Here is a 24,666-nt window from a genome sequence, read left to right on the forward strand (position 1 = left end):
AGTTAAAGAAATTGCAGTGAAATATAGCAAATAATAAGGCAATCTTTTTATTCAACACAAAATTACTACATTTCTAGGCTACATCAATCATTAATTGTATAGAAATTTTGCTTTTATCTTGTTCTAAAAAGTAAGGTAATAACACCATGCCTAATAATACTAGAATTAAAGGTATTTTAAAGCATTAAGACCACTACAAAACACACATACACAATCTCCCGCTACATTGCTCATTATTTAAAACTGCAGAAATAGTTTATCAGCACACCCATTCTAACAAGCAGCAATTCACAGTCCATTTTTAGCACCCTCTCCAATCAGCTTGTACTTTGAACTCCCTCCCCTTTCCTCAAAGGCCCATTGAAATAAATGAGCCCTGTAGCGTGCCCTTATAGATAACTGAACCACGGCAAGGCTGCAGACAGAAGAGGGAGCAAAAGGGGCAGCTGCCCAGGGGCCCAGCAATTTAAGGGCCTCAGGTTCCTGGTCACTGGCAGCAACAACAGTGGTGGCCAGAGCCCCAGGCCCTTAAAATTGTCACTGAGCCTTGGGTGGCACAGGGTGGGCAGAACTGAGAGTCTGGATGAGGGAGGTTAGCACGCCCTCCGCTGACTCCCTGCACCTTCTACCTGAGGCTGCTCCCCTTCCCAGGGCCCTAAGCCAGTCCCACTTTACTAGAGGGTGATGGTGGGGAGGGAAGTATGGCTTTTCTCAGAGGCAATCCCGAACCTAACTATTTTAGAACATTCCAGAGTTGGAGAAGACCTTGCTGGAAGGAGAATCGAGCATGAGGGCCTCTGTTGGATGCAGCTGTGATGGTTAGGATAGTTAGAACTGGTCAGAAAAAGTTGATTTCCTCTCCTCTGAAAATTTCAACTTTTCAGCAAAAAGACTGAAAGTTTTTGGTTTTCAGGATTTGGGGTTTTTCAACCAAAGGTCTGAAGTTTTCCATGGAAGCATATACCCTTCTTCAGATCTTCATCAAATAATGAATTTTTCACTATAAGATTCTCATCGAGCCCTTGTGGCAGTGCATCCCAGGGAGAGAGGCACTCTCTCAGGTAGGCAACTCACTAGATTTAGCTCCACAAAACAGGGCTAGAGAGACCCATCTGTCCCATCTCTTGAACCTGTTCCACTGTGACTAAATAGTTAGAATCCTAGAACCAAAGAAAGCAAGTGGAAGAATGACTACAGGGAAGCTCTACAGGGGCAGGGTGAGTTGTGGAGGCAGGTCTGGGTGGGTCTAGTGCAGGGATCAGAAACTGGGAGACCAGCAGGAGATGGATGTGGACAGCCTAACAGATAGCAAGTCAGGGCTGCGAAGTACAGGCAGGGGCCCCACTCCACCTTATGGGTGCACTCTACAGCCTGTTGCCCCAGGTGTCTGCTGAGTGTTTGGGGAGGTGAGGAAAAGAGGGGCACCTCATTCTTCTTCCCCCTATAGCACTAGATCCCTCTTGGCCCCATCACCAGGGCACTGGATTCTCCCTAAGCCACAGATACTTCCTTCCCTCCTCCCCAGGACTCTGCATCCTGTCTGTCCCCTTTTCCTGGCTTCCATCATTGCCCACCCCTCTGAAAGCTGGGGACTATACACTTTTCCTCTGTCCTCACTGCACTACTGCATTGAGCAGCATGGATGAGACAGGCATTCACCCATCTAAATTGAGATGTCCAGATACTCAGAATGAGGCAGCAGTGTATAGGCTCAGAGGTAAAATCTCAGACACCTAGAGATCGTTTACTGTGAAAATGTAGGTGCCAAGTGAGTTTAGGTACCTATAGGGTTAGGCAGTAGTCGAGCAGGATTTTTCTGAATTACAGTGGCCCATAATGCACAACTTGCGCCCCTATATGCACCTTAACAGCTTGACTGCAATGGAGAGGCTCCTGGCCCTGGATTACAAGCCAAGAAAGGCATCCCACTCTGTGAGAAAGGTGGGTTTAGCACCCAGCCTTCTGGTCGACAGTGCCTATTGGTTAGCTTGGGCAGCTTTCCCACCAAACATGCTTGCTTTTTATGGCTCCCATTCACAGAGCAAGTCTCTACGTAGGGAGAGAGTAGACAAAGTACACAACTCCAGCTACAGGACTAGCATAGCTAGATTCAATGTATCTAAAGCTGAATTTCCACAGTGTCCCCACAGTGGGAGGTCAATGGGAGAAACTCTTTCATTGACTTCCCTTACTACTCTCAACCCCACAGAGGACATTGGGCAATGGGAGAGTGACAAGCACTTGATTTAGCATGTCCCTGCTTGACCCACTAAATCAACCCCTAGCACAGGGGTCGGCAGCCTGCACCTCCACAGCAGCATCTGACTCCTCTTGTGGCTCCCTGCTCTGCCACACTGAAATAATGGAACTAACTTTAATTGGTTTACCATCTGGCAAGGCGACGGGAGGGATCCAGACATTAAACCAATTACAATTGGTTCCATTATTTCAGTGGCGGAAGGGCAGGGAACCGCCCGTGCTGCAGGTGGCGGAAGTGCTAAGCCTGCAGGAGAGCTAGTGGGAGGGGTGGCCAAGTCTGCCCCTGCTGGAGTTGTGCAGCCCCACTGCGAAGGAGGCAGCAGCTGCAGAGGAGCAGCAGCAGTGTACACAGCTGGAGGAGCTCGTCAGCTGAGGTGGTTAATCCTGGGGATGGGGGAGGTGGGTTTGGGCTGAAAGGGGTTAAGCCTGGGGATGTGGGGGGATTGCAGGATGGGGGTAAAGCTTGGGGAAAGGGGGGCTGATTTGGGGGCTGAGGCAGGTAAAGCCTTGAGATGGGGGGGTGGGTTTGTGGGCCGGGGTGGGGGGTAGAGCCTGGGAATTGGGGGGAAGGAGCATAGAGGGCTGATGCAAACATTTCTCCTTCTTACTTAAAAGCTTATCCCCAAATCCAGCATTTTCCTTGTCCATATTTGCTCTGCAATCCAGGGGTGAAAGTAACTTAAACGTTCTAACTGGTACAAATCATTGTGTGTGCGCTGTTCTTATAATAGGGGTTACAAAGAGTACGGTTTGATGTTATTTATTAAAAATGGTCTCGTATACACGTGCATTGCAGCTCTTGAAGTATTGATCTTGTAACTGAATTTGAAAAAAAATGGCTTTTCTCAGTATTTTGATTGTAGACCCCTATCCCAGGAGATTGAGTACTGGAGTGTCACTCTCTAGGTAAGTGTAGAGAAGCCCTTAGGCAGTTAGCTGTCCCCATTCAGTGTAGAAGCTTAGGCACCTAAGCCAGTGTGTTTGGATGGCAGGATTGTTCCTGTGGTTTTCTAGGTGCCTAGAAGTTAAACATTGCAGTGCTGAGGATTTCAACACCTAAATCGCTTTGCAGAGCCAAGTGTGAATTGACTGAACTAACTGAAATCCGGCATCTTAAAACCTACCTCACGGGAACTCACAGGTCCTGTGCAGGTCCCTAAATACAAGAGGTCCTGTGTTCCCTTCCATAGTAGCCCCTCAAAAGTGGCTTGCAAAAGTATCAGATTAAGCCTTACAACATTTCTGAGAGGTATGGTCTGTAAGTGTGCTTACTTCTACTTTTCAGAGGAGGTAACCTGGGAGCGGGACACCACAAAGTAAATCTCTCACCTAAATTCACACATTAGGTCAGTAGCACAGCCAGAAAAAGGGGCCCAGAACAATTGTGTCTCAGTCCTTCCTTTTAATGACACTGACAAAACTAGACCCTCAAGCCCATGAATAAAGTTAAAGGTCAGTAACTTTCCCCTGGTACCAGCAAAAATTAGCAGCATGTGTACCTTGTTGCATACAGTGATCTCTCCAGTTCATGGTCAGAGTAGGTGAACCTGTCCAGAGGGGAATTAGCTCAAATGGTAGAGTGCTTGTTTAGCATGCAAGAGGTAGGGGGATCTATACCCACCTTCTCCATTGAAACTGGTGTTCTTTGTCTAGTCAGGCACGGGCAGGATCTGACTGATGCCAGACCGCTGGAGGTCAGCTAGGACTGGTGGCTGGAAACAAATTTCATGGGATGGCAGGAAACGGGGCTGCATTCATGATAAGTGGTTGTCCAGCTAACAAAAATTATTATTACAGATGAGAGATTTTTGGATTAGAGAGGTTCAACCTGTACTGAATAGCCCTGAAAAGATCTTTTTCTGGTCTTCCTTGACTGCAGAGTCTTTTTGATGGTAGTATTGTAGAAAATCAAATGATAACCCGTATGACACCAACACACACACACACAAAACTTTCCACACCCAAAGAAAATCCTCAGAGGACACTCTTTAGACAAGCCCCACTTAAACTACCCAGTTCATGCAAAATGCACAAACACAGGATTATTAAGTTTAGAGAAAGCAATCCTGGACCCCAAGGTAATTTTTAATAGCACAATATAGGCTTTACTACTGACCCAGGATTTCAGGAAGCATGCTGTGACTCCATCATGTCCATTACATGCATGAGAATGGTGCCAGAAAGGGCTTTTCCTGCAGCTGGCATCTTGTACACCAGGATACAGTAAAGAATGAATCACTAGATTCTTTATGATTCTTCATACACTTCCTCAGAGATTTTTATGTACCCACAGGCATGACTGGTGACTTAATGCACATGTCAAACGTATATGAACAGAAGGGAAAAAAAGTAACAAAGAGAAACCAACAGTTTGCTACTTTGAATATTTTTCTGGCTATTTGACAAGTAAATTCTGCCAACAGTTACTTTTGCATTTACCCATTTTTAATTTTTTTGTTTTATATTTAATACAATGCTTAGTCAATCAATAATGTTAAAGAACTCATGATTAAGAGGTAATGCTTTCCGTGAGAGATTTGAGAATGCTGTAATTTAAGTAAAATTAACCTCAAAACCTTGGGTTTGCAGAATTGCTCTGAGTTTTCATTCCTTAGTTACAAAAACATGAGCACAAAAGGCTAATGAAGTTCTGTGTTATTGGTGTGGTAAGTAAGATTCAAAGCATTTATTGAGGGTCTACACTAGATGATGATGACAACTAGGATACCAAAGGGTTAGTAACATACTATGATGTAAAAGAAATGAGGGAGGTTAATCAGATACTATGCTATGAATTAGCAGCAGTCAAAGGGTTAACCATGTTCTGTAGCATATATATTGTAAACAGAAATCCAATGGGTTAATGAAATTTTTGGCTAGTGATGGACTAAGCATGAGTCACATCTGTATAGGGCTTAAAGCTATAGGTACGGTAAACTGGCATCAAAGAGTTAATAAACAGTTCTATGCTACCTCCAAAGTAAACAGAAATCAAAGGGTTAGCAGAATTATGTGCTAGAAATATGGTAAATGGAAAAGAAAGCTCTAAAGGCGTTCCAAGCTGTGCATGTGCTATAAGGGTATGAAAGGGTTAATGTAAAGGGTACAGGTACTGAACTGCTAAATGAAAAGACAGAATATTACTTGGAACAACTAACCTGATTAGCTAAAGCTACTGCTATGGATGCTATGCTTGTGTCCATTCCATCTGTCTAGATATCTGTGAAACAGATACATTGAACTCAAATTAGTGCAAGATTAAATCACTTGATATCAACAGACAGCAGAATGCTTACCATGCACACGCTAGCTCTGCATGTCAACTTTTTCCTCTGAAATCCAATAGGCACAGTAACCTGTTACTTGCTTTTTCATTTTCTGCCTCAACGCTACAACTGAGTCATTCTGTTGCCCATGGCTCCTGGGTATACAGTGTTTCTGCAGCGTGCTGCATTATTTCTGAGTTAAGCTGTCCATGTTATTTTCTGCTAATGCAGATGTGGGGATTGCTTTCTGTTGCTTTGTAGACACTTGTCGAAAAGCCATTTGGAAAGCCTAAACTATGCATAAATCTGCAGAGTGAATGTTTTCCTTCATTCACTTGCTCCTATTATTTGATTTCTTGTAGGCCTCTGCGACAGAAATGGAGAAAATAAGGTAAGTCAGACAGTTTATTTACATCTCATTATAGTCAAGAAATATTCTAGTGCACTACAGGTGATATAGGATCTTCAGAATATTTTGCTTAATATGATGGGTGTGAAATACTGGATTGCATGATAATGTGGCAGAAGAGAGCTGTGCGTTAGAGACAATAGAAAGTGAATGTGGTTAGGCTAGTAAATCTGTTTTGCAGACATGTTAATTCAGAAGAGACATTCTACACACAAACATGTTTTCATTACCAGATGCAGAGTGTATTTGATTATATAAATGTTGTAGTCACTTTTCCATTTAGTGCAAGAGTATGCCCTTCTGTTTTAATTAGAAAGGTGGACCAATAATTCATGAAAAAAATCTAAAGAAAATATAGATTTGACTTCAAAGCATCTAATTACTGTGGTTTGTTTCAGTGTAATGCTGTGATATTGGTGTTCATTTCTGTTTTATATTTCTGGACTACCCAGATAAATCTTGTCTGTTCTGTGTTTCAAATGTTATACTATACCAGTTGATGAGCACAGCTCCCTGCTTTAAGCAAAGGGAGATGGCTTTATAAATACGTAAGTTTCACATCTCATGTTCCAACTATAAGCCTGCCTTTGGGTGGGGATGAGGGGGGTATATCGCTTTTGTATGTGTTGCAAAGAAAAAAAAGAGTATGAATTGTAGCCATTTTTAAATCAAATACAATCTGCTAAATACAATCTGCAAACATTATCAGCTGATGTAGGGAAACTATGGACTATCCTTAACGCATTTTACAAGGTTCATTTTCACATCCAGTTATACCTAGTAGACTCTCAATTTGTTTTCAGTTAGCAAGCTCAAATTTCTCGGGACCTACTCAGGCAATATGAACAGGAGGGCTAACTGACCAAGCACAAATCTTAAATTTATTAACTTGAAAAAAGCTGCTAAGTGTCTTAAGCAAATGAAGAGAAGTTACAGTACTCTGGGAAGAGCTAGGGAAAGGCAATAGTGTGCAGTTGTAAGAACCCAGAGATTTGAAGTTAGCATTTAAAGAATTATGGGAAGGAAGCACAACAGTTCCTTGCCTGTGTGTTAGTTGTAAAAGAGTGGGAAAGATCAACTCTTCTTGTACACTTGATTGAGATGTATATTTTGAATGTTCCTGATATAATTTAATTAAGATAGTGCTAATTTTACATTTCCATGCAATGCTGTCTCATGGGACTCAAAGGGTTATAATCTATCAGCTTGATAAAACACTGCTGTGATTTAGCATGGCTATTTATATACAAAAGAATATAAATAAATGGGACAAATTCTCAAGTCAACATGAGTTTTGCCTGAGTAAAGATTGAGTAAGAACCTTGAGATTTGACCCTGAATTAAATGCAACTTTTATTGAAATAAACATCTCTGACATATGTACACCCATATTTTGAGGTACAAATTGGTTAAAAGTGCAAGCAAATAATTTGATTTTGTACCTGTGTGCCCAGATATGGAGACATCTACAAATAGTTTTCTCCCTAAGCATGTCTTGGAGTCTACTTTTAATAAACACAGCTCTGTTTATATTTAAAATAATAAAATGTGGAGCCTGGGAGAAGAATGAGTTCATAAATATATGCAATGAGGGAAAAATTTTGCTCTGACAAGAGACACTTAGCAGTTGACTAGGAAACATTAACCTAAGGATAAAACATTGGGAGAATGGATATTCAGCTGTTATCCACATAGAACTCCTCTGAAGTTAGTTACTCTGTGCACGGGGCAGCTGACAAAGTCAAACGCTACCAGTCCAATGTCACCCCACTGAAGTAAGTGGGTGCTTTGCCACGGACTTCAGTGGACACAGGATCAGCCTGTACAACAGCATCTTCACATTGATAGCTGTTTGTTTACACGTTAGATATAATATTTTACAAAGCAGGCCTTTGTTCCCATTATATAACTCATCATGCACACACTCTGCCCACGAGGGTCTCAGAAGGTGGACAGTAGTTCAAGATTTGGCCTCTTTGGCAGAGCCACTTGGGGTTAAGTGGCATTGCTGCAGCCTGAACTTTGCTTGGGTCATGCCAGTCACACTTCTCTCACCCAGAACAAACTATCCACCTTCAGCATTTTGAAAAATGAAACGTTAAAATACTACAGCACTGTCACTTCAAAGGTTCAGTGAACCCACAAGTCCTGCAAGATCTGGCCTTCAGCAGCTGTAAATGTCTCATACACTCACAGGTGGAGTGGGCTTAGCATCTTAAGGTCAGTGGCCTTGGTTTTATCAGGACACAAGGCAGTACTGCTTGTAGCTGGGAAGGTTTCTTGATGGACGGCATTCAGAAACGAGCACAGTATCATGATGGGAGCCATTCCTATCCTGCCTCACACATGCACACATTGCACTTTTGAGGTGTTTTGCCCTGCTTGTTATCAACTCCTGCCCATCCACTGGGTGTTAAACCACACAGGGAGGTGTCATACATCAGCAGCTGGCAAGGTCTGGTGGCAATATGAGTCGTGTGGAGTAGAACACCAGCAGCTGAGCTTAGCTAGGTAAGGAGAATAACAGCCTAAGGCCACTTGGGCTGTTTTGGAACTAGGATGACTGAGCAGATACAGCTCACGTCCCATAGCTCAATAAGAATTACGCTTGTGGCCTGTGATGGGCCAGGGTGTTGATCTTCTGTGTTGTACCCTACCAACCTGTGCTGTGGGCAAGAATTCCAATCAGACGGGCCGACGGGGTAGCAGGAGAAGGAGAGTGGTGAATTATCAGTATTTAGTCTCAAAATTTCTACAGAAGTAGAAGCATGTCAGTCTTCTATAAAATTTCAGCAAGAATAGTTGCTAAATGAAATGGTTACCCTGTGAAGAATTCTTAGCAGTATAGAGTAGAGTTTACAATAGCTGGAAGTACCAATAGATTAGGCAGGAAGTAAAGCTAACTATTAATCACAAACCTCTTGGGGACCCGCATTTATGTAGGTTGGGTGTACGTGTTTATACAGACACTTTACACATTAATTACTTCTGAGTACAACCTTTCAAGCAGTTTTTGTTTAAGATTCATTGCTCAAAAGTATCTACCAAGAATGGCTGGAAGTTTCAAACCCATGCTATGTAACACTGTAGAATTTTGAAATGTACATTATATTCTGTTCTATTTTGGTTACTACTGTGCTAGCTGAGTGACAAATTTTCTGGATGATCTATAAAATTAAATACAATTTTATTTAGAATTACATAATTATTTTATTTCTCATGCTTCCAGCCTTGCACATCATTTTTTCAGTGCATCAAGATATGGGCACTCATATAATTGTGCACACAGCTTCAGAGGTCAGAAGTGATCCCCAGTTCAGCCAGGACAGAGAGGCAGAACTCAGGAGTTAAGCTGCCTTGTAAGCTACAGGTTCACTGTGGGGGAGGTTCATCTCTATGCTTCAATTCATCACCCTTCAAAGCTACAGGGTAATAATAGTTTCCTACTTTGCAGAGGTTGTGAAGTTTAGTCTATAAAGTACTTTTATATCCTTGCGTAAAAGATCATCACTTCACAGTGCAAAATTACTTTATCTGTTTTCAAACCTCTAACCACAGGCCAGATTCTGATATCTTTTCCCCATGTGATAATATTTTTTCTACAGGGATCCTAGTAAGATCATTGGGACTATATGTTCACTCAGATACTGTTCAGCCTGAGTAAAAGGTATCAAAGAATATCCGTAAATTTAAAAATGGCAGTCCAGACACACTAGGAATCAATTTCAGACCCATGGAATGCAGAAACAAGATGACTCCACCTGGTAAATGCCTTTTTTGCACCTCCTATTCACATCACTGGTACAGCAAGATCATGACAAGTAATTAGTTTAATCATAGCCCATGGAGCAGTAACTATGTGGTTGGTTCCCAAATGAGATTTTCATATTCTTTTTAGCATTTGTTGCAATAATTATAAAAGTAATAGGACTTCCATGACAATTTGTCAAAGTAACTCAATGCAATCATTTCTGTGAACCTCCTACAGTCTCAACCACCCTGCGAGGTGAGCAGCTTTGATCTTAACATTCAAGATGACAAAAATGAGATGAACTCCCCTTTGCCCACAATTTACATTTACGGAACCAGTGCTAGGAACCAGTCTCTCCTGAACTCATAGATTGTATTTTATTACCCAGGATTTGAGCTAATCTAGGATATCTGACAGGTCTGCTTATTGATTAGTGCACTTTTAAAAGATGGACAAAAACTCCTAGAGCACTGGAGAGATGCTCTCATTTTAATTGAGCAAAAAAACCGGACACATATGTCATGTACACAAGGGGTAAGCAAATTTTTATGTCAGGCCCCACTTTTCGTCCCTGCAATTAGCAGCCTCCCCCTCCCACCCCTAACCTGTCTAATGTAATCCAAACCAGTGGAAATTTCAGTTACGTTTATATGAAAAAACCTCAAACTTTTGACATGTGTAAGAAAATAAGTATATACAATGTAAAAACTTTGTTAATCAGTATATAAGTGTGAATACACACATAAAAACAGTAACATATTTCAACATTTTTTAACAACGTGGATGAACTGGAGAAGTAGCAGCCAATTGTATTGCACTCACCCCCATGAAATTTCAAGTATCGTCCAGAGGGCCCACCCCCCACACACTTTGCACACCCCTGTGCCAGACCATGCTGCTTTTCCAGCCCTTGTTACTACTCTCTTCCCGTGCTAATGCATATATCTGCCTGCCGCTAAGTTCCTGCCATTCCACCTTGCTCTACTCTGTAGGTTGCTCATTCTCCCTCCAGCTTCTAACAAAAATATCCCCATTGGGCAGTTCTAGCAGTGATAGCAACAGTGAGAACCCTAGTGGGGATGAGCTTCTGAAGCCACTGGTGTTTCCTAATGCTGTGCCATTTAATGCTGCTCACAGGAGTTCTAAATTCTCAGTTCTCTATCCCTTATAACAAAATCCTCAAGGAGATGTTACAGACAGTAAACAGAATGAGAATTCAGGGAAAGCCTCCCTGGGATGGAGGAACAGAACATTACACTCTCTCTGCTAGAGTCAGGCTTTTTTGTTGTTGTTTTTGATTTGTTTTTTCATAGATTCCAAGGCCAGAAGGGATGATTCTTGACCTAGTACAAGCTCTTACAAAAACACAGTCCGTAGAACGTCCCCAGAATGATTCCCAGACTATAGTTTTTAGGAAAAAAAAATCCAATCTTCATATAAAAATTGTCAGTCATGGATAATCCACAACCTTTGGTAAATTGCTCCAGTGGTTAATTATCCCCTCTGTTAACATAGGTGTTGCAGTTTCTTGTTCTATGTCTGGGAAAAATCTTATTGCGCAGAGACATGGAACAAGCAGAAGTAATATGAGGCAATTAAAAGCATCCAGAAAGCAGAAAAGTTGACAGAGAGAAAGAGACAAGACGAGGTTGAGGTATACCAGGTAGAACAGGAGAGAGTGGTCATGGGAGATGACTGAGTGGAACAAAGAACTGAACTGATTCAGGAGTGAGCCCTGTACTGCTAATCTCCTATGTAGTGGAGCTCTACAGTGAGTCACAGAGGAAAGGGTGTGCCTCCTTGATCCAGCCTTATAGGTAATGCCTGGTGGAGACAGAGGGTGGGAAGAGAGGAAGCACATGACTGAGCATTATTATTGTTAGTACAGCTGGTTAAAGGAACATTCTTTCACACACGTTGAGATAATTGTGTCCCCTTTTCGTGGCTGAAGTTTTTTTAAATCAGTTCTACAGCTGGAAAAAAATTGTTCATGGAAGCTATTTCTAGAAAATAGTTATTTTTCCTCTGTAAAAATAAAATTCAGGAAATTGTACGCAAGTCTGATTATGTATAGATGACAACCTGTAGTGCCTGAGCCTCACAGTTTGAAAGTGTCATCTGATAGTACCTCTGATCAAAAGGTGGCTGGAGAAATGCAAGTTAGCAGTCAAGCCAAAGTAAAGAGTTTTACCAATTTGATATCAGCAGCCACAGCAAGAAATGTTTCTGTTTTTAAGGACACAGATTGCAAATACTGGCTCATACTCAGTTCACAGACAGGAACAGTCCACTGTGCTAACCAAGACAGAGTAGACTTTGTTTTAACTTAACTGTTAACTATGATGCAATTACTTGTTGCAGCAAAACTATTAGAAGAGAGAGATGGTACACTGTCTCTGTTACTTTGTTACAGACATTTATATTTGCCAATTTAAAGGCACCTCTGTGCTACCGCACCTCTATGCTACTCCATGGTTTGCTCTAGAGATATTGAATAGAAGCACTCACAGGAGCATTGTAGCGTAACTCCTGTAATTGGGTTCCGCAAACGCAAAACTAAAAAGGTTCCTAGTTCACATTAACAGAGTCCTCTTCAAACCAGGCTGCATTAATGTCCACTAGGAAAATTCTTTCACTCTCATCGGCCACACAAGAGAGTTACAGTTCAGCTCTTGGGTGCACATTGTTGTTCACCTTCCTAAAGTCAGAACTGTGGAACAGTCTAAACATGCTTCTAGTTGTCTAATTGTCAAGGTTTTGACAATTTAATTTGCAAACTAATTTTTGATTTACAGACCAGCTATTAACATACATTTGAGTAAGTCCAGATGGACTGACTTGAAGGGAAAAAAAAACAAGTCTGGAATACAGCAAATCACCACCCACTCCCATTGTGATGGGGGTGGGGCGTTAAAATCCAACAAGATTGAAATTACATAACATTATAATGAAGGCCCAAGGATACATAAGGGTACAGTGAACAGGAGAGTACTGAAAGGAATCAGTAAGAGATATAGACATGCTTTCCAGAACTCATGTCTGGGAGATGAAGTAGTGTGTGTAACCTGAACAAAGTCAGAGAGATGTCTTTCCATTAGGGGCAGCACTCTTCTAAGTGGCTATAGTATCTTTAAGTTAATTAGCTGTATATGTGTGACCATTCTGCTGCTCAGGTGAAGTGTGTGAAACTTCGTCCAGACAAAGCTCTCAGTAATGGTCTCCTCTAAAAATAAGAATACCAAAAATGTTTTCCATCTTCTTTAACAACATTCATATTCTCATTACACGTGATTTTAGTTCTACAGTCTTACTGCTAACTGACTTCATCTCAATGTATGCTAACTCATTATGTGAAATTCTTTATAGAAGTATTTGCAAATTCTTTATAGAAGCCCTTGTGTATAACCATACCAATTGGCATAAAGGTCAAGTTTGAACAAGGGGCTTTCTTAGGTGATCCAAACAAGCAAATTGGTGAGCATGTTTCATTTCTTGATGGATGTCTCCCTCTCAAGGAGACAATCTCTTCCTAGAGATGGTGTAAAAGCTAGAAGGTGCCATGTAGTATTGAATGGCAATCCTGGTCCTTCCTTCCTTCCGAAAACTTAGCTTTTGGTATAGGAAATTTGAAGGGCTAAACATTATTTATGCTTTTAGAGACAAATGTGCAGGTAACACCACCAGCTCTTTATGCTTAATGTAGCATTAAGCATACAGATGAGAGATTTAGAACAAGTCTACATTACAAAAGAAATTCAACCTATGATGTACAGCTCCGGCTGTGAGAATTGTGTAGATGTAGTCAATGTACTTTCAGTAGAATTTCTGGCATGGCTCCACTGCAGGAGGTTGACTGGAGAAACTCTCCCATCAGCTCCTCCTACCTGCAACGATACGGCACCCTGTGAGTTTGATTTAGCCCATCCATAACAAATGTGCTAAACTGATCTCCAGAAGATTGACCATGGCAGTGTTGATCTTCCACTTAGTGAAGACATACCCTTACTAAGCTACAGCAAACATTAAAATAACTTCCAAACTTAGATTTTATATTGGTCCACAGATACAGAACATTGAGTGGTTATAGTAGCGTTTGCTGACAATTTGCTAAACCACTTAATGTAGATACAAAGTAAGGAGGAAGATGAGAAAGTGCTGCATCAAGGTAATATTTAAATATAATGTCAGAGGCAATCATATACTCTAGAAATGACATTACACATGTACCTTTAACAGAAGTTCTAACCACCAGACAACTGCCCATCAGGATACATTACTCATACTATAACTATGATTCTTGTTCTGTAGCAATGAAATGGTAGCATATGTGTTCTTCGAAGTTAAGCAAAAACAAATTCATGCACACATGTAGCATACTTCAAGATTTCATATAGATGTAAGTGGATAACCAAAGTATAAATGCTTTGCAACCCCACTGGATTATTTTATAGCAACCAGAAATGGGATAGGTGGAAAAGTGTAATCATGAACCCTTGCACAGTGAGAACCCAATAGCAAACAGTAGTGGAGGATTTAGGCAAAGACGTTTTTGCATGATCAAAGCCAGCTTTTAAAGTGGGTGGATATAAAACATAAAAGAGGAATGCAAAAGCTGGTCATAAGATTGTACTTAGCGCAATTATCAACAGTTGTCTATCAAAATAGGAGGACATATTTAATGGGGAGCTGCAGGAAACTGTCCTGGGCATAGCACTATTTATCCAAGTCATTAATGAAATTATTAATGGAGGGAATAGTATGGTAATAATATCTGTGGGTGACACTAAACACTGGGGTTGACAGCACTCTGAAGGATGAGATTAGAAATCAGAGTGAGCTAATTTCATTGTATTTAATTTCATCTTGATTTCAGGCCAATTCTCCAAAGTACAAAGTTAGGAAAGAAAAATTCAAATCCCCATCTACAAGATGAGGAATAATTGCTTATGTTAGGGGTGGGCAATAAGTGGCCTGCAGGCTGCATGTGGCTCACCAGGGTTAATTTCTGGCAGGCCACCAGCAGTTTATTTACCTACCTACATGTCCACAGGAATGGCTGCTTGCAGCTCCTGTGGGCTGTGGGTCACTGTCCCTGACCAATGGGAACTGCAGAAAACAGCATCCTGATCCACGCCACATCCTGCAGCTCCCATGGGCCGGGAATTGTGATCCTTGAGCCATGGGAGATGCAGGGGGCCATACCTGTGGACACAAAGATAAGTATAGCACCAGTGGGCCACCAGGGACTAACCCTGATGAACTGCCTCCAGCTTACTGCCCACCTCAGGTTTGGTGGTAGCACAGCAGAAAGCATCTGGGTTTATAGTGGATCACCAATTGAGTATGAGTCAACAATGTGATGCAGTTGTTGAAAAAGCCAATATTGTGGGATATGTTAACAGGAGAGTTGTATGTAAGACACTGTGGGTAATTGCACACTGTATTCATTTGTAGGCATCAAACTTTAAGAAGGATATGGACAAACTGGAGAAATTCCAGTGGAGGCCAACGAACAAAATGGCCATTTCTACACGTCACTTTCTCTGAAAGTGGCATGCTCATAAACATCCCAAAAATGCTCATGAGGCATGGATGTAAATTCCCGGCACCTCATTAGCATAGGGTCACATGATTTGGAGTCCAGAAGAAGCTCTTCTGGACTCCAAAACAGCATGTAGAGGTGGGACCCCTAGGGGATCTTCTGGAAGGGAAGGAGGGGCCTTCCGGAAGATCCCCGAGGGGCCTCGCATCTACATGCTATTTTGGAGGCTGGAAGAGCTTCTTTTGGACTCCAAATCATGTGACCCTACGCTAATGAGGCACCGGGAATTTACATCCATGCCTCATTAGCATTTTTGGGCCATTTATCAGCATGCCACTTTTAGAAAAACTGGGTGTGTTTAGTGTTAAAACAGAGGGGAGGGGGAACCTGACTCTCACAATTTCAGGGCATCTGCAGCAATACTCTTGACTTTGGTCCACTAAGGGCATCCACTTTTGGTTTCCAGCTTCTAGATAACTGACCAGAAGTCTTATGGCTCCACATCTCTCTGTCTTACACAGTGAACCCCCAGAAATCCAACTGCTTTAAAAGGCTTCCAGTTTGTTTTCTCTCTGAGGACTGTGACCTGTGTAGTGTCCACAGTTATAAAGTTACTACACAGGCCCTTCAAAGCAAGTACATTTTCTCTTAAGGTAGAAGCATTACAGAGAAAGGCAATAACTATAAACAATAAAATAAAACTACAACAAAAAACAATAAAAGAACCTACACACAGGCTAAACAATTTGTCCAAGGTCATTCCCATATCCAATTTAGGACTGTGGTAGGCTTTAGTGCTTCAAAGCCCACAAATGGTTTTTTGCCATGGTTACAAATTCTTCTGTCTTAGGTCCAGAAGCAGACCAGAAACTGGGCAGATCAGCGATTTCTTTATATAGCTCTGGACTTTCAGAACAGATGATCAGCAGACAATGACCCTCTCCTGCAAGCTAAACCTTGAAACAGCTGGTTTACTGCATAATCAAAGTTGAAGATTTTGCATCAACCTCTCCATAGAGATTCCCCAGGAAGTCCACGTGGGTCTTTGCCCACAAAAGCTTATGCTCCAAAATATCTGTTAGGCTATAAGGTGCCGCAGGACTTCTTGTTGTTCTTGAAGATACAGACTAACATGGCTACCTCTGCGATACAAGTAACATATATCATCCCAAAAGTCAATGCTGATCTAGGACATTTTCCATATAGGTTTTTGACCTCAGATCTCACATCTATCACATCTGCTCCTGGAAAGGTTACCTGTAGTCCCTGCCAACCAAACAGTAGAATCTTCCACAGAATAGTACAGGAAATTTCCATATATAATCACACTTAACAGTCCTCAGTTATGCTAAGGACTATTACAATGAGGATGATCAACAGCCCTCCATGTCCACTGAAGGTGGAGGAGAAATAATGGGTTTAATTTGCAAACACAGAGATTTGGGTTAAACATCCGGGGTGGTCAGTGAGGGGGAAAAAAGTTATACTTAAAGATGATTTAAGCACTGTAATAGGCTTCCAAGGGAGGTTGAGGAATCCCCCATTGTTACTGGTTTCTAAGAACAGATTAGACAAGCAGCTTTTAGGGATGGTCCAGGTACATTTGGTTCTGCCTCAGTACACTAGATGACCTCTTGAGGTCCCTTCTTCCAGCCTTACATTTCTGCAACATTATAAGCCAGAATGTTATTAAAGTGGGGAGATCTTTTTTATTTTAAATAAATTATATATTCTCAGTTTTGATTCAGTCTCAGATTGCTAGCAGCCATGGCGCTTTATCATTTTGATTTACAGTGACGTGAGGGCAAACACACATGAAAGATCAAATGAGAGCAAGACACACTGAAAACAGAATAAAAATGAGGAACACTGATATAATAATCCTAGCCACAGAGGCAATGATCTCTCACATTGACTTATTTAGAGGACAGGCAACCACAGCTCAAAAAGCTGGGACAACCACATTTTCTCATGAGAAAGCTACATATGAAGTCATAGGCAAGGAACCTGCAAAGTGTGGGTTCTTTGCAGTGCCTTTGAACTCAGCGGGACTTTACATTGATACAGGGGTTCACTCAGGAGTCACATTGCCGGGCCAGGTCCTTGTCCCACCCAGGGATAAGTGATCATAAAAATAATTTCTAGTCGACTTTCCAGTAGCTCTGTGCTGTACTTGACCCCCATCTCACCACCCTGAAGTCTTCCTGGTTTCTTCTATTGACACTCCTGTACAGAGCCACTGCAGAGTTCAGTTTCTCAGCACATAACACTTATGTTCACAGCATATGCACTCATACATGTTAGATTAAAAACAGAAATGTTCTTCATGGAAGGTTGCAACCTAATACTATTTTATTTCTTAAAATTGAGAACGATAATGCAGGCTGCTCTTTAAGGCCTAATTTGCTGTGTCTTTCTTGAAGTGGACTCTGCTATGGGGAGATATTGACAGATGTTTGGCTGCATGTGTGTGTTCTCTCTGTGTGCTGCCCTAGCCCTACAAAGTCAGCGAGCATGGCAGACCTTAAGTGGACTACCCATTGACCACAAGATCCACAAAGGGACAAAGGCACCAGGACAGGTTTACTGCTGACAAAACACCGTAATAGTACCTGGCAGACTCTACAAGGATACTAAGGGCTTGTATATACTTACATTTGGTTGACATGCCAGCAATCAGTCTTCTGGGGTTTGATTTAGTGTGCCTAGTAGGACCGTGCTAAATGAAAGACTTAGGGCACCACTGTCAATCCTGGTACTCCCCACAGTCACCAGGAGTAAGGGAAGTTGATGAGAGAGTTTCTCCCATCGACCTCCTGCTGTGAGGAGAACACAGAAAATTGATGCAAGGTTAGGGTGACCATATGGGGTGGAAGGTGGGGGGAAGGTGGCTCCTCCTGGCTCCACCAAGCCCCCCAGGAGCTGGGAAGGAGGCAGCAGCCACCGGTGCTCCCTGGGAGCCCTGGGAAAGTAGCAGAGATGTGGCAGCTGCCACGCTCCCCAGCTTCCTCAAGGCTCGGGGAAGTGACTCCCACCAGCAGCTGTGCCTATGCTTTTTGGCATCCCAAATACAGGACCATCCCCCCTAATATGGGACGGATGGTCACTTTATGCAAGGTACATTGACTCCAGCTACACAATTCATGTAGCTGGAGCTGTACGTCGATTTTGTCCCCCAAGTGGAGACCAGCCCAAGACATGCTTGCCTATAACAATGGATGCAGTTAAATCAGTGGTGGGATTGTCACATACCCTCCTAGGCTGCCCAAACGTGTGACATATTTTTATAATCTGATACAAACATATTAATGCTGCCCCCTGATGTCATCTGGTACATGTTTGATCAAACACTTGTATTGCATACTATCACCCTGGCCTTATCTTTTAGGAGAGCTCAGTGTTTTCCTGTTATCCTTGGGGAATGATTTTTGTACCATCCTCAATATCAGAATGTTTTGGTAATATTTGGTATTGCACGAGTGCTGTGACTAGCACTTCTTAGTCTGTCAACAGCTTCTGCCTCATTCCAGGCCTCTGATACAAGCGCTTATGTCTCAAGCTCCCTTCTTACATCTGCTGGCCCACCTTGCTACACAGCCTACCTGCAAGCAGGACAAGGCAACCTTCCCACTCAAAGTGATAGATCACAATTCCAACAGCCTTCAATAGATCACAAGCAGTGCATGAGGAATCCTGTTCTCAGTCTCTCCTTCTCCCCTTTTACCCCACCATATAGCAGTTCAACTGTATTCTGGGCTTCTGGCCCCCTGAAGGATTTTTTCAGCCGCAGGCTCTTCACTATGTTGACAGACTCCCTAAACACAGGTGCCTTCAACAGTTACAGGGTGAATATCATTTTGAGAGAAGGGTAGTTCTGTAGTTAAGGCACTAGGTCTTGGCAGACCAGGGTTCTCTTCTGCTACAGACTTCCTTTGTTACCTTCAGAAAGGTGCTGAGAACCAGATTTTTCAAAGGCATTTTTTAAAGATGCCAGTAGGCTTGAATGGGATATCAATCTCTCAAAGGGAGTTGACACCTAGATGTCTAGTGGGATTTTCAAAAGCACCCATCTGCATCTTCACCAGCCTGAATAGCTATAAAAAGCTGTTTCTTAGTTTCTGTGTCCCTCCATTTCCCATATGTGCAGTAAGAATAACACCTGACACAAGGGTGTTCTGAAGAAAAATGGATGAAAGTTTCTGAAGTGCTTCGGAGGTAGAGAAATGGGTGTCACATGTACCTAGACTAGCAGTTTTCAAGCTTTTTCCAGGGGAAGCCCCTAAAATTGTTCAAATGGCCATGGACACAGGTTGAAAACCTCCAGCTTAGATACTAGACATTTCTACCTTCTTGTCATACTCTCATGCAGCAGACCACCGTGCTGTCCATCCCCATCACTGCTTTTCTCTTCTCAAATTGCAGAGCAAGTGGGAGCTATCTGGTGTTGTCCTTTTTGTTGGCCTATTCACCTTGGACCCTTTTCATCTTCCTACCAAACAAACTTGTGGCAGTGAAGTACCAGAAATCAGTCCCAATATGAGAGATGTAGCATTCCTGTCATGTACTGGATGCAGATTGTTTACAGAGCTCCCACACCAGAGCTACACATAAAGATGTATTCGATCTAAGATGATATACTCATCACTCTAACTATTAGCAGCTCAGATAAAGCATGTTGTACAGAGCTCTACCTAATGGTGTAATAGTACAAAACAGTTTAGCATTACCTCGCTCCCACTTCCATTTTGTAAACAACAGGAACATGAAACTTAGTGGGAGCATTATCTGTGAAGTTCAGTACAGTTTAGTCTATTAAGTGGTTCTGACACATACCAGTTTTCTAATTAGATGACCTGAATGCATAACAACTTGGTCATTTGACAGCCCACTAGTTAAGTAACCCTTCTGCAAGTCAAAGTTGGCAGCACCCAGGGCTGGGTTTAGTATTTAGGGGTTCCTTTTCAACATGGAAGCTGGCTTCAGCCCCGTTTCCAGTGACCTGGAACAATCACACACCACCCCTTGGGTGCCTCTAAGAAGCAATACTTACCCTCTTGCAGTCACAGAATATTAGTGTAGAGATGTATATTATTTAATAAAAGGAGGGAAGTAACTCAGCATGAATTTGGGAAAAGTCCACAACTAGGGTTCATAAACAAACCATGAACCCAAAAGACTCCCCAAGGTAAGCCAGATTATGCCCTTTCCCATCAGGTTCCTAGGTCCAGCAGTCCAAAAGTTCTTTTAACATGCCCATCCCTTGTCTGCACCCTGCTCATAGTTGCTGTCCTTGGTCAGTGCAGTCCCAGAGTTCAAAAGTTTACCTCCAGCGATCACTCCCCAGCCTGGATGGCAGGGGGCAAGGAGACACCTTACACAGCTGGCTGCTTAGGCACTCACCAGCCACCCTGTCAGCCAACAGCTCCTTGCCACCAGCCAGCCATGCCTCCCTGACAGCTGCTCTGCTGGCTATGCCACTCCACCCAAATGTCTTCAAGACCCCCTCTGACACCACTCAGCACGTCCCTCAGTAATTAGTGTGGCAGCCTCACTTCTAGTACACACTGGGCAGCCTTCTGGTATCAAAAACACCTGCCCAAAGTAGGCCTTACAGAGACATCAGTGATTTCAGCTTTGCAGCGTGTAACAAGACTCTCAATGGAATCTAACTGATCTCTGTCACTAAACCAGGGAGAGAGACAGGATCAAATGGTGTCTCTGCCAGTCAGCATAAGCCCCCACACCACCAAGTAGAGATACTATGCACAAACTCTCTCAACTCAGTGATCTTTGGAAGCCTTGTCCCCTGCCTAGCAAGTGTTGTTCAGCTGAGGGTGAGTTCCTCCATCAGGATACACCAGATACAGTTCTGCTGGGCTCTAAATGCAAAGATTTTTGTCTTTGTTTCTGTAGTGAACAGGGGCATGCAAGTCAGAACTCCTCCAAGGCTGGCCAGAGCTGTGATGACTGTCAGGTGACTTTAGCTCTGAGAGAGGTTGAAGGTGATTGTAAATCCACTGTGTGAGGACGGTCACATCTGTTCCTGAGGAAATTTTGAAGTTACTAGTCTGTGAATATTCAAGTTTCACTGTCCAGGCAGACTGTCATCACACTTAGTAGATCCAAGAAACAATGGCTTATGATTGCTTGTAATGAGTCAATTCCCTGACTACTTTTGTGCAAACAGCTGCAAGATATCCATATTTTGTGCATTTATCATAATCTTGTACCTTTGGCTGGCAGTGCATCATTGGGCCTTGAATCTTTCCATGTCCAGGTTAAAACCACACTATTGGCAGAAGATCAACCCACTTGGGTTGATCTTCCATGGTTTTGTTTTGCACATGCACAAAATGGTAGCTTCCAGGGTCAAAGTCAACCGTGAAACTCCTTGCTTGTGGCAAGGATTAAGGAAGGTCAACATGAGAAATGCTCCTGTCAACTTTCTTCCATGTAGACAGCCACTGTAATTGACCAGTGATAAGCCTTTTTTAGCTATGCAATTGGCATAGCTGAAATTGCGTATCAGTGGTCAACTTCTATGTCTAGTACAGACATAGCCAGAGTCTGAAAGGCTTTGTACTTAGCCTGGAATGTGTCCTTCAGACTTGAAGGTCTTATAATTACTTTTAGCACTTACTCTGTGTGTTTTTTTTTAAAAAACAGCTTCTAAGGCTTTGTCTACACTACATCACTTTTAGCGATATGGTCCTGTCAACAGTATGGGCAGTATATATGCTGTTTGTGTGCATTTTTGTGGACAAAATCTTCCATCTTTCAGAAGTAACTTGTTTGTCAACAAGAGAGCTCTCCACACTCATGCTGACAAAGCACTTCTTACATTATCATTTGCCAGGGCAAAAATTATGTCAATCAATGCAGGGGGGAGGAGTTAATCACCTGTGAATGACAAAAGCATTTACTCTCAGTTGCCAGTGTAGACAAAGCCTGTTAGTTTCTTGATTTCAATTTTGGCAAGTTGCTCTTTATTTTGATGTTTCATCTGCTCAGACTGGTTTTTTGCTATTTGAATAGCGGTGTGTAGAGATAAGTGTTTTAAATTGCAGTTGCTATGAAAGATTATTATTTGCAAGCCATATGGACAATATTTTGAAGTCCTAAAAATCAGTTTTCAGCCAACACATGTCAAGCTTTGATAAAAGATTCAGATTCTCCTACTCGTTGAATTCTCTGGTGAAAACATACCCTTTCATAAACCACATTTGTGCAAGGTATAAAGTATACATCAAACCTAGCTAGAACCCTTTCACAGTTATCTTTGAGTAGTCTTCAGTAATAAAGGTAAAAGACTTAAAGATATGCTCAGCTGGTTTTCCCATAGCATAAATTAAAGAGCATACCTGCATGTCTCCAGTTTCTTTTTGGAGTTTGGTTGCAATGAGAAAACTTGCAAAAATGTTGCTTTCAAGATGTTCATTCTGCAAGTCCCTGAAAGCTGAATTTAATGCCCCCAAGAAGGAGAAGAAAGTTGACGAGAGCTCTCCTGCCACCTACGTTGCCTTCCCCCTCCCCCTTGCAACTTTTGCTGTTGCTTTCCTTCTTCTTCTATGCTCCTCTTGCAGTTAAGATGTCTTTATTTTTGACACCATGTCATGCACCAGGTGTGAGCTTCCACCCTAGAGTCACATGAATGTGTATTCTCTTTAGGGAACCTCAGTGTCTCTGTCACTCTAGTTTAGGAGTCTCAAATTCATGGCCCTTGGGCGATCTATGGCCTGAGCAATTCTACAATCTGGCCCAGGAATGGCTGTCAGAATGCGAGTCCCTGCAGCCCTAGGGGAGCTTGTCCATACCCTTCCTGGAAGGCCAGCCCCTGCGCTGCCCCCACCCTGCCTCTTCCCACTTCTGCTCAACACTCACTCTCATCCCCTGTACCCTTTCCCACCCCCCAAGTACACTGCTCCAAGGGATGTGGCCTCAGAGATTACTAGGGTGCTGGTGAAGGGCAGCAACAGGGGTCAGGCCCGTCTCCCCCCCACTCGCGCACACACTCTCACTGCAGCAGCAGGAGCCATTGAGAAGTGGAGCAATTGAGCTGACCTAAAAGATAGCAGCATAGCAGACAAGAAGCTGTTGTATTGCATCGCTCCCCGTGGCTTCCTCCACTGCAGTGCATGCATGGGGGCAGAGGGGTGGGCGCAATCCCTGCCGCCAGCCTCAGCCTTCCTGGGGCCCCACAGGCTAACCTGAGTATGGGTGACTGTCCTGTCCATAGAATGGTTGGGGTGGCTGCCATGGGGCCTCCATAGATGCATGGGGGGAAGGATGAATGTGCGGAGACACACATCCCCCCAGGACCGTGCCAGATAAGGGCGCCCGCTGGCCCACTAGAAGAATTTGAAGACTAACACTGACCCTAAGATGAATTGAGTTTGAAACCCCTGCTGTAGATACTAACAGGTCCCATAAAGTATGTTACACATGGTGCCATCTAGTGGATGAATTGTACAATACAGGTTAGCATTTTATCACAGCTCCCACGCGTTGGGGAGGGAACAGTCCAACTCAAATGTTCCAGCCAGTCTGTGAGGGAGGAGATGACTTAATTTGAGGTGTTGGGTCAGATTCTCATTTTTAATCACACTCTTGCGTACAGCTCAGGTAGTGCAGAGGCAGCAGCAGATCTGGAAAATCCCAGTGAGCACAGATCCCAATTGCTGAAGAAGCTGGATCCTACACCAGGCTTACCGGGTGTGTCAGGGAAGATAGCAAGTAGGACAGGGCTCCTTCATTCTCAGTTGGTTTCTGGCCATTTAGGGACCACAGGCAGCTGGAGCAAGTTAGAAAACCCCTAACTCCATACTGGGGCCAGTACAGACAGGCCTAGGCTATTGGATGTATAGCCAGCTCCCAAACCACTATTCCCTCCAACTTTCCTGCACTGAGCCCATAAGACTGTAGCTCAATATCCTTTCCAGGGAAAGTAAATACATGCAAGGCTCCAGCTCTAAAACAGGATGCAGTTAATCAGGATGATCTAGATAAATGGCACTTTGCTAAGAAGTTGTTTGTCTTGTGTTCTATACACACACTGCAAGTTATTCTGGGTAATAGGTACATCTTGTTAATAAAAATGTTTCCTTTTGCAGTTTTATATTCTTGTTTTTGTAAACCTACACTCTCCTTTTGCCTGTCCTTTTACTGTAACCTGCTTTTAAACTCGAAGTGTCAAGACATTTAGTTAGTAAAACATACTTTTTTTTTTTTACATTCTCTGAGTTTCTAAAGGTTTTCCCTTATAGGCTATAAAATTTCACATTATCCATCTAAATATAAAAAACAACATTGCACAGGACAGGTGTCTCCTTAACTCTGCTGTATCATCATCCTCATCAACAACAACCATGGGCTCAGAGCCCATTGGTGTCCAATGCCTCCCTCACGATTTCCTTCCATCTTTCTCTGTCCAGTGAGGAGT

General features: G+C 42.8%; 1 protein-coding gene across 1 annotated transcript in view; it reads left to right on the forward strand.

Moving 5' to 3' along the window:
- Window positions 1-24,666, forward strand: part of BEGAIN (brain enriched guanylate kinase associated) — a 261,465-nt gene that overhangs the window by 54,118 nt on the left and 182,681 nt on the right. Inside the window, exon 4 of the mRNA XM_074996506.1 lies at window positions 5,888-5,916. Within this exon, the coding sequence (XP_074852607.1) occupies window positions 5,888-5,916 (29 nt within the window). The remainder of the gene's footprint in view (window positions 1-5,887; window positions 5,917-24,666) is intronic.

This window comes from Carettochelys insculpta, chromosome 6 (assembly GCF_033958435.1).
Source record: "Carettochelys insculpta isolate YL-2023 chromosome 6, ASM3395843v1, whole genome shotgun sequence".
NCBI lineage: Eukaryota > Metazoa > Chordata > Testudines > Carettochelyidae > Carettochelys > Carettochelys insculpta.